The following is a 17,643-nucleotide window of genomic DNA, read 5'->3' on the forward strand; positions in this document are numbered from 1 at the left end:
TTCATGGAGCAAACCAGAAGTTGCCGAAGCCGCTGCATGGGAAGTGAGGCACATCCTGAGGTGATGCAGCAGTCCATGCGTGAAGCCCAGGATGACCAGTGGAACGACAATCCGTCCTCCTTGGTGGGAGTGTTGGCCTGCCTCTCCCCGCGGGTTGCGGGAGAACAATGGCCCTGTGTAGTGGCACAGGGCGCCTGGGATGGCGCCGCAGCGATCCGCTGGTTGCCGTGGCGACGGGAGTGGGCCCACAAAGCCAGCCTCCTGGCTGCTGAGTTGGAAGGGATAAGAAAAACACAGCCCACTTCCCATGTGAAACGAATTACAAGAACAAGCAAAGGAAGAAAAGAAAAATGTCAACCCTTAATCAAATGTTCCCTTATTTTTAGAAGGGGTTTGAAGAAAATGGAGACCATCTCTGCTTACCTCTTGGGCCTCAGGGATTTGGCTAGTAATACCTCTGTACATACTGTGGAAATAAATCACAGAGGTTTGTATTAGAAAAATCATGTGCAAAAGGTATCTGTGTGCAGTGGGAGATGAGAAAACCTTATTCTATCCTGCTATCCTTTGTGCTTGCCTTAGCAAACAAAATCTGTAAGAATATGTTAAAATGATTCTCAATCTAATAACTATATTTGGCAGTCAAATGAAATACACTAATTTTTAACTAGAAAAAGGTAGCATGTTCCAGTTTCTTATTATCTCACAATGTCTCTTACCTTTTAACCTTACTGCACAGCTGCATATCAAAAGCAGCATGATGGACTGTGAAATACATTTAAACATAGCAAATCACTGGTGTGTAGAAAACACCATTCATTTTCTGGCATTTGTCATTCTTGGGAGCTGCTTCATATTTTATTATATTTAGTAATATTAAACAAACCAGCAGTTTCAGTCAACCTAACAACCTCCAGTTACTAGCAGCTAGGTCCTGAAAATTATTTGGGCACCTGACAGTTTGGAGGTGCCTCCATTTCACAGTACACAGTGCACTGGAAAAACAGCCAAGTCAGGCCTCCAAGACCATTACAAACTCACAGTGAGTTGCAGCAATTTGTGAGCATCATGATGTTTGACTGAAGAGTTCCTGTTCCTGAGAGTAGGATGTCTACTACTGAAAAGGCAACAAGACCCTGCTTAACTTAACAGGAGGAGAAAGGCAAGGAGAAAAAGGGTGTGCAATGCTAAGCAGAGGAAGCCAGTGTGATGCTTCAAAGTAGGAGTTGTATCTGGAAGTTTTGCTTCCACTTGAATCCCTGCATTAGATGCTATTTGAAAGCTGGAATTCCTGTCCTGCTGCCTGGATCTTGACATGTGAATCAACCCTTTGGATAAGGACAACTGCTTCATTGTTCTTCAAACTGAAATACAAGCATCTCTGTAGCTTAGAAGTTAGGATACTTGGATGAAAGTCATGAATTTTTAGCTTTTTTTCTGCCTTTTTTTTTAGCAGTCACTAGATATAAACCAGAAATATTTCTAGAAACAGCACAAGAAGATTGATTTACCACAGGCAGCTGTCACTGGTCTAAAGGAAGATATTCTTTCTGACTTACTGACTAAACCTCACAGCAATTTAGTTTCAACAGGACCAATGAGCAATTCCTTCTCAACCCCAGAGTTCCCTTTCCTGATAGTTGTTGCATAGTCTGCTTTGTTTTTAGGAAATTTGAGTATGAGAAATACAGGTAAATCTGATCTCCTACCTTCTGCACGAATAGGTAACAGGTGGGCTGTTCTATTAGAAAGAAAGCTAAAGCCATTCTTCCTCCTTTTGACACATTTTAAGAGCAGCAGTTCATGTGGTGCTCCTATTTCTGCCTTGGGCACGCTCTGAGACTTCCTACTAGATCAAGCTCTGATGACATTTCAGAGGAGGGCCTACTTTTAGACTCCCACAAAGGATTGATGGGGTTTCCTATCTGCTCTGTCTGCTCTGAACTGGGAGCTTGAACACCAGGCAGCCCACAGGCAAAGGCACCAGTGTGAGCAGGGTTCAGTTGCAGGCAGGAGGTGAACGAGTGCTTGAAGACGTCAGTCATAACTTTAGGGTGTAAGTATGTGAAAACTTACATATTTTGTTGGGAATGTTTTCCTTGCTGCTATTTGACAGGCCGCTTCTGGCAATAACCTATTTTTAAGGTGTGGAGGTTGCCTGGAATTTTCGTATCTTTGACTCTGCATTTTGTGCTCTCTGGGGTGATTTGTGTGGCTGACATTTTAAACCATATGACTATGGTTGATAAAAATATGGGGAAGGAAATACATGTATAGGACACTCTGAGAGGTGAACTGAGTTTTTATATTTCATAGAATTACAGAATTACAAAATAGGTTGGGTTGGGAGAGACCTTAAAAATCACATAGTTCTTCTCCAGGCTGAACAACCCCATCTCTTTTAGCCTAGTTTAATAGAAGAGATATTCCAGCCCTGAGATCATATTCATGACCTTCCTCTGGACTATAGGTTCAAGTCATTCTTTGGTTAGGGCTTCAGAGCTGGATGCAGCTCACTCGGTGGGATCTCACAACAGTGGAGTAGAAGGGCAGAATCACCTCGCTTGACCTGATGGCCATAATTCTTTTGATTCAACCTAGAAAATCGTAGGCTTTATGGGCTGTGAGTGCACATTGCCCGGTCATGTCAACCAAACCCTTCTCCTCAGGGCTGCTCTCAATCCATTCTCTGCCCAGCCTGTATTTGTGCTTGGGATTTCCCTGACCCACGTTCAGGGCCTTGCCCTTGGCCTTGTTGAACTTCATGAAGTTCACACAAAGCCCATGTCCCAAGCCTGTCAAGGTCCCTCTGGATGGCATCCCTGTCCTCGGTGTCAGCTGCATTGGTGACAAACTTGCCACGGGTGCGCTCAATCCTGCTGTCCATGGTGCTGAAAAAGATCTTAAACAGCGCCATCCCCGCACCAATCCCTGAGGACGCTGCTTGTCCCTGCTCTCCACTTGGACACCGAGCCATTGACTGCAACTCTGAATGCAGCCATCCAGCCAATTCTTTACCCACTGAGAGGCCCTCTGAGAGGCACATCTGTCAAGTCTGTACCTCCTCAGCTTAGAGACACTGTCCCTACTGTTGTATGGGACAGTGTCAAATGCTTTGCACAATCCAAGTGGAGAACATCAATTGTCCCTCCCTTATCCACCAGTGCTGTAACCCCATTGCAGAAGGCCACCAAATTTGTTTGCTCTTAGTGAAGGCATGTTGGCTGGCAGCAATTAGCACCAAATTTTATTACAAAAGTTAATTTGTTATTTGATTATCACCTCCTTATTTATTGCAATACCACAGTGCTAGCTGGTTAAAACTCCATGTTACATGCAGAGTAGGTTTTCAACATTTTTTGTAGGTCTGAAAATATTATCTTTGCCCCTTTCAGCACTCCACAGCCTTACACACTTACTGGAGAAAGGAATATTTTTCTGAGACTTTAGAAATCTGTTAATTAGCTCACAGTAATATTGATTTTTTAAAGTGGGTCCTTTGAGAAATTTAGCATCCAAGCTAAGCAGCATTTATAGCAAGTAATCTGAATAATGGTACAATAAAGACTCTCTGGAATTTTCATTACTCAAATGAAGTGAAATTATCTTCACAATATACATTCAAGACATTAAGATGTAATTTAGGTAAGTATTAATAATTATATTATTGAATTGTTATGACTAAATAGGTAGACAGAGTTGGGTCCACAGCATTAGTAATTAAGTGGGCCAAGTGTGACATCAGAGGTAATTTTTTCAATTGCCATCTTATCTGTGCAGCTAATTTGCGTGTGACAATTGTGTTGCTTGTAATGAATCAGTGCTACAAGGAGGAGGGATGAAAATAGCAGAAATTCTTCCTAAAAGGATCCTTGTCCCAGCTATCCATGTTGGTTAATTACCACTACACTTTAATTAACTATTCCTGTTGTGTGAAAGGTCTGTGACTGTATGATCATTTGAATGTCAATATTTGAAAAGCTTTGGATGGCACTGGTTGCTTCAGGTTCATTTCTAGAAAAGCTGAATGTGAACCAGAGAGAAATCTTTAAAGCTTTAGTCATATGGGCCTCAGGTCTGTAGGGTCTGTCTCCTTTTTAAACTGACCTTGCTTAAATCACCACTTTTTATGCAGGTTGCAAATTTGTACACAAGTGCTATCACCCCACCCTTATCTTTGAGTGAAATGGCCTCTTTTTAGTGAACATTTCACTAGTAGCTTGTTTTTACTTCCTGTATAAATGGCACTGACATGGAAAACTTTCTGTTTTCTCTGATTTTGTTCATTTTTTAATTACTAAGAAAGTCATAAATGTCAATACTGGAAATGGAGCAAGGTGAGGATTGAGAATGAGTGTCAGTAGTTTTGCAGCAAATTAATTTTGGAAGAATGTTATCAAATGATTATTTTGTAACTTGCTTGGACCTTTCTTCTGAACATATTTTACAATCAATATCTTTCTCCCAAGACAAAATTCCATGCTTCTGCAGGGGATTTTTCTAACAAAATCTTTTCAGGTTTTTAGATTGAATAATGTCTGCAGTATCTTAAGAAGTCTGAAATCTTTCTGACCTGAAAGTACAAGTTGGGCATTTAACTCCGTAGTCATTCTTACAGATCTTGTTTTCATGTTAACAGTGGAAATACTAGTGAGAGGCAACCTTTCACTTATAATGAAGCTTGCTAAATTCTGGTCATTTGCCAGTTCTTGTTTGGAAATTAAATATGTGACACATTGCCAGAAATTTTTGCAGTAACAAGAAGCAATGCTCATTACTGAAAGCTACATTTCTCTAGTCCTTTCTTGCAAGTCTCTAAGAAATAAATTCTTTTATCTTGTGGGGAAATTGTGTTATCTTGAAAAAGACCTTTTGGCTTATAATTTATCTTATGAAAAAGTTATTCACTGTGTTTTTGATTGCATTGTGAGATGTCTTTAATTTTTTCCCAGATGACAGTTTAGATGTCCAATATTTCAAGAGGATGCAGTTTGGAAGGATATTGGGGTTAGATGGGTGAGAAACAAAACAATTCCAAAATTCCAACTGAGGAGGCTTGTTTGAGTGAGCTATTGAGGATGTGCTTTATATTTTTCCCTCACCAGTTAAGCATCTGGAATCGCAGAAAATAAGAAAGAATAGAGCTTTTTGGTGCTGTTGATCTGAGTTTGAGTCTGCTCTCTCTGACTCCAGTCTCCAAGCATGTGTAATGGAAGAACATGCCCATCTGCTCCTGCCCTGCTCCCCCCTCTCTTCTCTGAGTGACAGGAATAATGGCGGTCTCAGACACTCCAGTTAAGTGTACAACCCAGCAGATTTTCTTTTCTGTGCCAGGCCATATTTCCAGCAGCTCTGTAAGCTGAAGTATGAGGCCTGTTGCCCAGCTCCACTGAAATGTCCCAGCTGTGCTCCTGAAGAGCCAGGTCTCAGTCCATCAGGCTGAGGCTCAGTGCAGTACACTTTGGCAGAGACATTGGCAAGGCACTTCAACCTCCACCAGACCTTGTCTGCCATACACTTACACCATGGTCCTACCCACTGCTGTGTGCTGGATGCCACCTGCACCAGCTCCTCAGAGGCTCTTCTGACATCATTATTTTGGTGATGCAGCAGATTACTACACGGATGACTGGGAGGGGACAAAGGAGAGTGGAAAGTGCTCCCTGCAAATTGGGAGTGATGCAAGCACCTTTGCTGCCCCATCAGCCCTCTGCTTACTTCAGAAGTCATCCTTCCTTTGTCCACGCCAATCCTGTTGTTTGTTGAACCAGTTTCCAGTACATCAGAAACATAAAACGTTAACAGAAGTTTACCTTGTTGTTACCTTATAGCACTTGATATCTCCAGCCGACCTGGGTTTCAATAATGGCTGCACAGCAAATGACTTTGGCTCAATCTGTTGAGCAGCAGCACTTGCACAGCTTTAGGTACCTGAATTACTACTTTTCCTCCTCTGCTGACATAGATGAACACCAAAAGAATCCATTAAGCTGGCACTGCCAGCCTAAAGCTAGAAGTCCCCCAAATCTTCTATTTCTTTTTTCTTTTTCCTTTGCAGGGGAGAAAGAAAACTTTAAATTCAGAGTCTATTTTTCTTTCTTTTTTCAGTCATTTTGTTCCCCACAGCTCATATCTTCCAACTTCAGTGGTTGAATTTCCAGAGAGGTCTAGTGATACATCTGCCAACTCTTTTAAAGCTTCTGTACCATTTTACTTAGGTGACAGAACCAGACATTAGAATTTTTCATTATAGTTCCCAGCACAAAAAATATGTGAAGGAAGATTAAAAACATAGGTACAAAAGGAAGAATGTGAAACATACAGTCATGCCTGCAATTCTAATATGTTGTTCAATATTTTATTATCTTATGGGACAAATCTTCAGCATTCTTTTTTTTCTGCAAAAGGAAGAATGCATATGGGTGCTTAGGTCTAATCCAGAATTTCTGGGAATGACTGTATTTAGGTGGAGAATGCAAGAGGTGATTTTGTATTGAACAACCCATATAAATGCCAGTGACATCTTTATTTCATAATGTATCATTATGCATTTTGTTCTGAACTCATTTATAGGAACTATCTCAGAATTTGGCAAAATTTCTGGGTTTTTAAAATTATGTTGTTTTTCATATGCCTCCAGTCTCCCACATGCAGTTTTTCCTTCGCTCTTGAGCCCAACTGTTCTGTGAAACTACTGCCTTCTTGCTCAGGAGATGAGCTTCCTATGTGTGCTTACAGGGAAAAAGATGATGATCCTGGGAGTTGTGCAGCACCACAGATCTGGGGGGTGGAGAGTTTCAGATGCACTCGTTCCTAACTGGAACTTCAGAAGCAGGATCTTTCCAGTTCATTAGAATATTGTGCATTAATAAGACAGGAATTTCAACACTGTAAGCTGAAGTGTATGAGATCTGAATCTGTCCTTGTATAAGCAATTTTTGTTGTGAATTCTATGTTTTCCTTCCAACTAAGTTTTCCTATAGACTTAAGAAACTGCAGTATCACAAAGTCTCTTATGTTTTCATTACAGAAATCATAAAGCTCAATAGAGATTGCTCACCCATATTTCCTGTTATAAGAATCTGTTTTTGCACATAAGCATATAAAAGTTAAATCTTTGGACTCAAATTATCTAGGTGTCTACTAGGATAATTTCTTTTTGGTGAATATTTCAACTAATGTAGCTCAACTATTTTTTAAGAATGAAATAATGTGACAAGACATTCTTGCATTCATATTAATTTTAATTACATTTACCAAGTCATGTCTAAAGTTAATTGAGGTTACATTTGGTCCAGCTTATAATAGATGGAAGCTAAGAGCAGGGAAAGAATTTCTCCCCTTGTAGCAGAAGGAATTTAGGTTTTCTTCACTCTTGATGTAGGAACCTGTGGAAAGAGACTGGAAGAGCACAAGAGGAATAATCAGGTAAAAAACAAAAATCAGGGAATAGGATTAAGGGGGTAACTTGAGCAGATACTTGGAAGATAGGACTATGAGGGATAGGCTGTTTCTTTCTCTTCACAGGTATTTCTGCAAATCAGACAGCAGCTTTCTACTGCCATGAGTTTATTCCTCTATACTAAGCAGTAGTGGATTATACTGAGTATCTAAATTTCCCTGGTTTGCTATTGTGGAAAGATGAAAAGTTGTTTTAGCTCCATGGCAGAAGACAATAAAATCAGTTTTACGGGAGGGATGAGTGCCTGCTACTGTTGATACTTAACGTCGACACAGGAAAGCTCTAAAACCTGAGCACATTGAAAGATTCAAAGACAAGGTTGTTGCCTTATTGAGGCAACATGAGTTCCAGGCTTTCCTGAGTTTTAAATATTTGCTTTTGTAACCTTGACATACTTTAAAAAAATACATTCAGTAATACATAAGGAAAAAACAGTAGCAAAGAATTAATAAAATAATGCTTTCTCTGCGATGCAGCAACTACATGCAAATATTTTTCCTGTGCCTGTTAGTTTAATTGAGTTTTAAACATTGTAATATTTGAAGCTGTGTGCCAAGGTTACTGGCACCAGTAAACAGTGATGAGTACACCGTGATTGTGTGTAAACATCATGCAGTAATGAAGGTGAAATCTAAAAAACTGTTAAATGAAGTGAAAGCAGTAGCTGCAAACAAAATAGATGCATTTATTAAAATGAATGGAAATGTATAGCCTTTGCTTTGGACTGGATCCTCAGTTGGCTCACTTCCCTTAAATCCATTTACGCTAGCTATTTCCAGCTGCTGGAGAATCCAGCCCAAAATGGATGGCTTTTTTCAAGGTTTTTTTCTATAGGTTTACAGCCTCCTTTTGATTACTTAAAAGAGAAAGGCAGAAAGAGGAAATTATATTTTTTATGTGTTTACCAGGGAGAAGAAGGGGGTATTACCCCCATCTAATCACTATCACTGGTTGCACAGCCCATGCTGCAGGCACTCTTATATCAGGTGCTCTACTGGAGCTGGCATCATTGCACAGCTTCTCCTGGTAGAGCAGGTTTCTGCCTGCACTGTTCTGAATGCTGCACACAGATTGTCTCAGGGTATGATTTGCAGTTTTGTAGTCTTAAACCATACCACTTACTGTAAAGTATAGTTTAGAATATAATAGCTTTGCAAAGTTTCCTCGATTGCCTGAAAAAGACATCACCTAGATTTCACAGGGTACTCTGTGGAGTAGCACTTGACAATCCTCAGGGGTACACCTGTAAATTAATCAGTCCATCTGAAAAGAGTGAAAAATTAGCAGCTGAACAGAGTGAAGTCTTCCATATTCCAGGGTGATTTTTGAAAGAAGTCCATGCTGCTTTGGGACAGGAGATTTTATTTTCAGAAAGAAGTCACATCCTTCATTAAGTCCTGACTCAGCAAAGCATTTAAGCGTGTTCTGTTATGTGCCTATTTGCTTTTCATTTTTCCACTTCTTAAGAGCTGTGCTATGTCAGAAGCAGCAAGCCAAATGGAAAGCTAGAGGTGAAGTTTTCATGGATTTGCTCTCATAACGCCTATTTAGTGATCAAATTAAATGAGTACAAGTAAGAATTCTTGCTTCTAGTCAATTAGTGTTATGAGGCTCCAACAAGGGTAAGAGATCAGGACAGGTCATCAGTTTTTTCAGGTTTTATTTTCAGCTGTAACAGTTAGAAATTTTTTTAAAACAAAATGTATTTTTTAAAAGCTGAGATTTTTCTCTGAAATGGTAAGTTCAAAAAAGAATACAAGATTGCCAGCTATTCCAACTTGAACCTTGTCTTCAATTCCCCTTTTGAGCCACTCTTGTGTCTCCAATGATTCCTTCAATAGTCACTGACAGCTCTTTAGATCATCGACTTTCAAATCCTGGACTTATTAGGTGGTATCAGACTCCTTGAAATTAGGAATTGTATTGTCCTGTTTGTGTAGCTCCTACTGCTAGCAACTCCTATGAAGAGATGCTTGAATTGTGGAGTTTTATTTCATTGTCTTTTCTGGGCAATTATTTTGTGTATTATTTGAACAGATGGTCTTTTTCAGCTATTTGAATGTTTGGAACTATTTGACCTGCCCACAAGCCGGAAGATAAAAGCAGTGACAAGTTAGGATTGAACTGGTACAGTTAAATGGGGGATGGGGACTGCATAGTTTGTTGACACCAGTCCCTTTCTTCATCATTTTACTATCAATTAACTAAATAATTTTATCCCTATCCACTCTCCTCATCTTATTCTGTGTGGATTTTTTTTCAATCTGGAGGGAAATAAACATTATAAATAGATAGGTGAGTTAGGAGGTGAATTGAAAAAATGGAGAGTTTCTGAACAATTCTGTAGCCATGTCCTTGGTTCCAAATGAAAGAGCAATCACATCTGGTATTTGGCTTGAGTGAGAGCTACAATTTCTCCACCAGCAGTGCTGTCAGCAGTGTAGCAATAGTCCATTGGTTCAAGCACCTGGCACCATATTTTATTATCGTGAAAATGAATGCAATCATCAGTAATTTATTATTCTTGTCACATGCTGTAAGTTAAGCAAAGTGTTCTCTTTTAAATGTGACAGAAGGGTCTGTTTCAGGTTATTGAGGGCATCTGTTAAGTTTTCAATTTTTATTCCACTTTTTTTCCCCATTTTTAGGGAAGCAATGTGATGGAGGACCAGGATCTCCTGGAAATAGGAATCCTTAACTCTGGGCACAGACAGAGAATACTCCAAGCAATCCAGCTTCTCCCAAAGGTACAGTTTCTGTTATTATGCAACTGAGGGAACTAACCCCTGCAGTATTCACATTATTTAAAATACTTTTTTGAATGGAGATCGATGTAACTCTACTGGTTTTGTAGACACATTATTTGTGTATGCAAATATGGCGTAAAACAATGTCTATGTATTGAACTCCCTTTGCATAGATGTAGTTGACAAAGCAAAGGGAACTAAAATCTGTAATTTGACGTGACGGCTGTTGAGAATGAATTTGAATTCTTTTTGACCTTTCAGCCTATTTATAGACTGCCATTACATATGTGTAAATAAGGCTGTCCATGAATCCCAGAATGCCTTTCTTAACATAGGAGTTACCCTGGAAATACTTTGTCCCTTATATATGTACTCATAAAAGCATTGGAGGAGAAAGATTGTTTTCCTAATACCTGCCTTTTGTGTGACATACAGAGACTTCCTGCAGGCTGCATATTTAATTTTCTGCTATGTATATGAATTTTGCTTCTCTGCTATGTATATGAATTTTGCTTCTCAGCTGCAGACAGAAAAGCTTGCAGCCATTTTCCCAATCATTTTTAGTGCTAGCCAATTTAAAATCTAGATTTTAAAATCAGTGATAGAATATTCTGCATACCAGAATGTATCACTGGAGGCTTCTACTACCATTCCAAACTAGAGATAGTGGACCTAACATGAAAAATTGCTACTTTGATTTGGAAAATTTTAAAAGGAGAATGAATGATGAATAGCAGACACCAGTAGAGCTCAGAAGGCTGTCACATGTGATGCTGATACTTCGTGCAAAATACTAAGGCAGGAATAAAATCAAGTGTAAGGTGCACTGAGTGTTCTGGTAGCAGCATGTCAGAAGTAATCGAGGTAAATAGAGATTATTCCACTTGAAGTTTCATAATGCTGAAGAATGACAAGAGTTATTAAAGGATTTTTCAGTTTAGATCATCAAGCAGAAATGGTTGTAAAAAGGCTTTTTGGTGCATCAAGTCTTCCTGGATGGATAACTTGTAAGAAAGAGCACAAAGGTTTCTTTTGTATGGGAAAATCAAAAGTTGTGAAGCAATTTCTGCGTCTGGACGTGTTAGTCAATCCATATATACTGCAATGTGAGTCTGCACATGGAAATACCAAAGATATTAAAAAGAACCATTTTCCACGTACCATATTAGACAAATGAGATAAATGGTACAAGAAGTAGGGTATTAAAAGTAGCATTTGATGAATTAAAAAAGATATTAAAGGTTTATCTACGAATTTATGAATTTTTCAAGAATACTATCATTCAAACAAAAATTTTGTAATCTTTAGCTGAGCTTGTAGCTGATGATACCTTTATACTGTTTCTCATGCTTCTTAGAGAGATCAGCTTTCATGTGGTTTTTTTAACATTCTTCAAAGTTATTGTTAATATATCATCATGTTAATGCTGTCTGCACTCAGTGGCTGGTGTTCATGAAAGCATTGCTAATATGGTCTGCTTTTGGAGAGTTTACTAATGCTGAGAGCAGATTCTGTTATAGAGCTACAACCTCAGTCCTTTTAACATCTGCTTGATGTGAGACCGGATCGAGATCTGGAGGTACTCTTGAAACCAGTTGAGAGCAGGATGGTTACGCAGTTACTTGGAAGAATTCTGTACCAAAGATAGTTAAGTAACACAGGATGGCTTGAGGCATGTGCTGAATAATGGTGAGAGAGTTTTTAGCTTCTTCCCCATTGAGCTAAAAAGGCAGTCCCTAAGGACCACATTTTTAACTTGTCTTTGATGCAAGGATGTTACACCAAATCAAATGCAGTTGCAAGCTGAAGCTATGCGTCATGTTTCTCCATGTACATGACTCAGCAATGTAAGGGAGCTTACACAAACACATAATTTCCTATATAAACTGAGTTATTTTGAAGGCAGGTTTTAGAGCCCAAAAATTAGGATCATGGGAAGTTTTATCTAATGTAACACACTCTTGTTGTATTCACAACAGCTTGCTAAATACATAAAACACTTTCACATCCTGCAACAAACCATTAAACATTGCTGTATTTCTATTTGTGTTGATAAGTTCAGCTCTGTCATCCTGCATTCAAAATAGTGCATGCCATCTAAATATATTAAGACCTCAAACCGTAATTGGAGTGTCACTAATTTGAATCTCATTAGATAAAAATTCTGTTAGTTTGTTTGTTTTGAACATGTACCTCTTTTCTGTTCCTCATTTAATTTAAATCTCGATGACTCCATGTGTTTTAACTTAATGACATTGCTGATGATGTTATTTTTAGTTTTACTAATAATGTTTCCTATCTTGAGATACTTTTAGCTCATATTTTGAGGTGGAAGTTAAGTGCTTTAAAAAACACCTATCAAACAACACTTTCTTAAAGCCCCAGGCAGCACTGAGTTAAAAGTTAAAAGGGTAAAAATCAAGCAACAAATCTATCATCAAGGTTTTAAAATACCTTTTTTAAAAGCTCTTTTTGTTGTTCTGATACATATTCATCTCTGCAGCCTGGAAATGCAGCAAGTATTTAGTAGCTGAAATTTTTTACTCATAACTGCTTCCTTCCTAAAGAGTGATGAATTTCTAGATATCAAACACCAGTATCCTTATTAGGAACCATTCTCTGGAGCTTGAAGCGGTTTTGAATAGAAAAAAAAAACCCTCACATTTTGGCCAAATATAGAATAATTAAGCATTGTGGCCTCTTATGCAGGTATAAAAGGGTATGTTTACCTGGATTTCTCAAAACGTTTTCCCATTATATTCTGTATTTGAGAAGAACATTTCATAAGACGAAAAATAGTATGTTCACCAGTAGGTAGGTAAGGTTGAAACTTTTGAGACAGAATGCTTCTTTCCGAAATGCTCTTTATTTTTGTTGGATTAGAGCTTGCAGCTCTAATACTTGTCTTGTACCAATGTAATTTAAATTTCTCAAGTTTCACCTCAATATTAACTAGAGCACTTTATGGCTTATTTTAATAATATAAAGTTAAGACAGTCTGGTAGAAATATCATTTACAAAATTAATTCTTGAAATAGAAGTATTTTATACATTACATCAGTCTTAAAGCAAATTTCATAGCAGAGTTTATTGCATTTAAGACTTTTGTATGAAAAAATGAAATCAATAAATTTTTGGAGGAGGATTTTATATGCTTTATTGAAAGGAAATTCAGATATGTTGAGATGTGGAGATAACATATAAAAGGATACTGAAGCAGCAAATACCTTGAGAAAAAAGTTAATACTGAGAAAAGAATTGTGAGCAGTGTATGCTTAATTGACTAAGAAAGTAATAACAGTCACGGCATAAAATTTTAGTCAGACTTAGGTTACACAAAAAATCTAAGGAGCATTGGCCAGCTATTTCAGCATCCCAAACCTATGTGTGAGTGACTTCTCAGTGGGTTCTTCAAAAAGTTGGGTTTTTTTTTTAATTATTATTATCATAGGTTATCTCAAAATTTATCTAAGAAAGAGGATTGGTTCTGTGTGGGATGCTCAGTGTATGGCTCCTTCTCCCAGCATATAATGGGAACACATGCTCCCATTTGACAGATGGAAGAAAGATGTTAGCTGAGAGCAGCTTTCTCCTGGCTTCAGAGCTATTCTTAAAGCAGCTTGTTCCTTCCTGCACAGAGAGGTCTCAGCACAAAGCAGGTTTGGGAATAGCAGTGCTGTGCAGGCAGCCAGCCTCTTTTCTTGGGTGCTTTGCAGAACGAGACAAGTAGGATTTGAGCAGGCTATGAGCACATCCTGTCTGCAAGTGGTGTTATAAAGCTCTGCTTCCAAAAGTGCTGGATTTATTACTCATATGTAACACTCTTGTGCAAGCACAGTGAGTCTGGCATTTGGGAAAGCAGAATGACTGTGCATGTGCTCATTAACTATGCTGTGTTTGTAAGAGAGAAAGATCACATCATGTGATCTTTGCTGCTGCCATATTGCTATTGGCTTAGACACTGCAGAGTTCAGCAAGATGCTTTCAGTCCTGGTGTTTAATTACCTCCCATTTAGCACTTCCATTCCTAAGACAGGTTCCAAACTAGGAGGTGCTGCAAAACGTTGATGACCCTTTCTGACTGTGACTTCTTGTTTCTGGTCTGCTGGAAGTGAAGATGAAAAATGGCATTCAAAGGGCATGCTTTTTACTCTGCTGTTTTCCCTGCTTCTTATGCCTCTGGAAGTTACTTTTCTGGTTTGAGGGGAGGCCACTCACATGCTCACTGCACCACTTGCAAAATCTTTAACCACATGGACAGAAAAAAGCAATTAGAATCCAATATAACACATGAATTTTTCAAGTCTGAAATACAAATGTGTAGTCTATGTTATTTAAGTAACGCAGCACAATAGAAATGAATCAGTAGAAGCAATTAGATACATGCAAGATGTAGTTCCAGGAGTTTACTTCAGACCAGTTTTAGACTAGCCCCACAGACCTCTCAAGGCATGAGCTTCAAAACTCACTGATGAAATAAATATCATAAACATTTTCCTTTTTATCTGAGCCTACCAGAGAGCTGCTCTAGACATGGCATGCTGACATTTATCTGTATCATGTAGATAACAGTAGCATGCAGCTCATCCTGCCACTGTTGCCATACAGGATGTTTTACTTACTTTCCTGCTTCTTTTATACTTTCTTATTTTTGATTGGCTCCACAACATCTACTGGCTGCTCTGAGAATAGTCAGCAGGCAAGTAGATACGCTGCATTACAGGAAGTGCTATCCCCTTTTTTTGGTAACCAGATTAGGATGATAACCCGAAGGAGCTGACTTAAACTTTTTCATGAGATCAAAAGTCATAGCTTCCACTTAGTCTACAAATTTCATCTTTAGATCTTCTTAAGATTTCATTTTATGCAATGGATATGTCCAAACTGTTGCATACATTATCACCGAATGACAACTGTTATTGTTGTCATTGTCCCACATATTGTATCTGGTGAAGAACTGGGAGGTTTCTTCATTCTTCTGGATTGGAACAGTTTATATTTCTCCAGAAACAAGAAAAAAACAAACACAAAAGCCCCCAGGTGTGCATCTATTTTCCTTTAAATTTGGAAGACAGATTCCAACTGAAAAAACCATAGAATGGATAGCTTCTGCAATTCTGACAATCTTAGGTAGGAAACACTGAACTCAGTTAGGGGTATTCTGGACCTTGCATTGAGGCAAGATCCTGAATCAAGCACTGCTGTGAAGTGAATGTGCCTGTACTGTCTTTTTCTAGCAAGCTCCACAAGAATATAGAAGGCTTTTGATTAGTGGAAAGAAAAGTCTAACATTAATAGAACACAAGCTTGAATAGTTAACTTTTAAAATATGTGACAGACTAGATGGAATAGAAACCCAAAAAGTTTATATACAGCTCTTCCTCACCTGCTGTCTCTCTGCAGGCAGACCCTGTTTCACTCAGTGCCTTTCTACCAGCAGCACATGCAAAGTCCTCTCAGGTCCTTCATCATTTGTGCCCATCCCCTGTGAAAGCTGCTCCTCTGCCCCTGACTGCAGGCTCAATTTCTGCCCAGGCACTGCAGGTGCCAGATCCTTGTGGTGCCCCTGTTCCAGCCAGGCTCTCTGGGCTTCAGAAGTGTCACTCTTCTGAGCCTTTTTTTTCAGTGCTCCAGAGGAGGAATGATCTCCTCTTCCAACAATATGACTCCAACTGACCACATTTATGAAGTATATAATACATAACAGACAGCTGACAAAGACAGGAAACAAGAAAGAACTGCTATATCCCCCATTACAACCACCTAAAATTTCTTAGCTAGGTAGCTGATAGTTTCATGTAAGTTCCCAAAAATGCTCCTTAAAGCTCTTGAATGGGCCAGCAGTGTAAAAGAAAGCATTATATGCTTGCTAAAAAGATCTTTCTTCCAAACGAACACAAGCATATATTCACAGTAATCATAGCCACCATTTAAAATGCAGTGAAAGTCAAGTAATCTCATCCTCCTTGTACAACACATAAAAAGCTTGTGGATAGTGATTCTAAGCTCCACTGGATAGTGATACTGCCTTTGGAGAACATAGTATTCATTCTCTATCTGTCTGTGAAGATCGGAGAAAACTGATAACAGTCCATGCTACTGAATTTACCTTGATTTTTCTAGTGCATATGTGATTACTTTGAAACTCTATTTGTGTTTGTTTGGCCACCTTTCAGAGACCAAAAACTCAAGTGCCTTTTATCCTAATGTAAAATGCTCTATCAACACAGCAGTGATATACTTTTTTAAAAAGTCTGTTGTGCAGACAGTCTCTTGTAAGGGGTTTCTCAAACCATTAGGATACTACTTGACATTGCTATTTTATTATGAGAAACAGCTCTTTCTGGCTTTTGCTTTCTATTAATTTCAAAGGAAGTGATACTGATGATATATCATTAGGACCTAAGAGAGAAATCTCATATGGTTTGCATCTTCTTCCATACTTTTTTAAATCATATTTTCTTAAACATTTTTTTCTCTAAATCCTTTGCGCTTCAATTCCTAGCCTTTTCCACAGTCAGCACATGAAAATCTTCTGCAGTGAGTGAAAAAGCTGACATTGGTATTGCTCTCTAAACAGCTGAATGAACTGGTAGTAGTGTCTGTGGAAGAACAATAGTGCCCCTATTTATGAGCAGTCAATATTTGAAACACTGTCATGACTTGCATCTCGGAGATTTTACATTGATCTGAGTCAAACAGTGTGCAACTTACTTGGATGCTTGACACCACTGGTGCTTGTGTTGTAGCTGGTGCAAAATGATTGAAATATCCATGGAAATACACTCAGTAGGTAGGAGGGAATTTTTCTTTCAAGAAACATCAATCAACAAGGAAGCCTACAGAGTTTAAATTATCTGTGAGAGGAGTCCAAGATAATAGTGCAGCATAGAAGTAAAGATACAGTCTAAGAGTCATGACCTGTTAATGAAGATTGGGGTAAGATGCAACTAAACTGAATCGCTGACAAAGGGCAGCACTTCCAGACAGATATTGCAAAGTGGTTTTATTTAAAAACTCAATAACATTTTATATGAAAAGCAGATACTATAAATGATACTGTCACATCTAGATAACCAGTATGTCTGTCAGCAAGTATTTGGAAGGAAAACATTCAGGTAACTATGAATGACAGTTAATAAAGTTGGTATTATGAAAAAACAGAAAGAGACAAGAGGACAGATACTGAAATTTTAATAATTTTCATTTTAGAAAGCCTTTGAAAGTTTTAGATAAAAGAGCAGTACTTTGTTCATGACAAAACAAAATAATGCTTTTGTGCTGAAAACAATAGTAAATATTCTAGTTCTGAGATTAATTTTTTGTGATAGTAGCAACTGCCCTGCCAGGGCAGGTGGGCTGGGAGCTCAGAGGTGAGTAGGGCAGGGAAGTGGCAGTGACTGTGAGCAGCCACATCCCAGGGCAAATCAACAG

The 17,643-nt window shown here is 38.6% G+C and overlaps 1 protein-coding gene across 4 annotated transcripts in view; it reads left to right on the plus strand.

The window, feature by feature from the left end:
• Positions 1–17,643, plus strand: part of ANKS1B (ankyrin repeat and sterile alpha motif domain containing 1B) — a 412,748-nt gene that overhangs the window by 234,537 nt on the left and 160,568 nt on the right. For all 4 annotated transcript variants that reach the window (XM_058804621.1, XM_058804622.1, XM_058804623.1 and 1 more), the window contains one exon: positions 10,111–10,209. In XM_058804621.1, the coding sequence (XP_058660604.1) occupies positions 10,111–10,209 (99 nt within the window). The remainder of the gene's footprint in view (positions 1–10,110; positions 10,210–17,643) is intronic.

Source organism: Ammospiza caudacuta, chromosome 5, assembly GCF_027887145.1.
Source record: "Ammospiza caudacuta isolate bAmmCau1 chromosome 5, bAmmCau1.pri, whole genome shotgun sequence".
In the NCBI taxonomy this organism is placed as follows: domain Eukaryota; kingdom Metazoa; phylum Chordata; class Aves; order Passeriformes; family Passerellidae; genus Ammospiza; species Ammospiza caudacuta.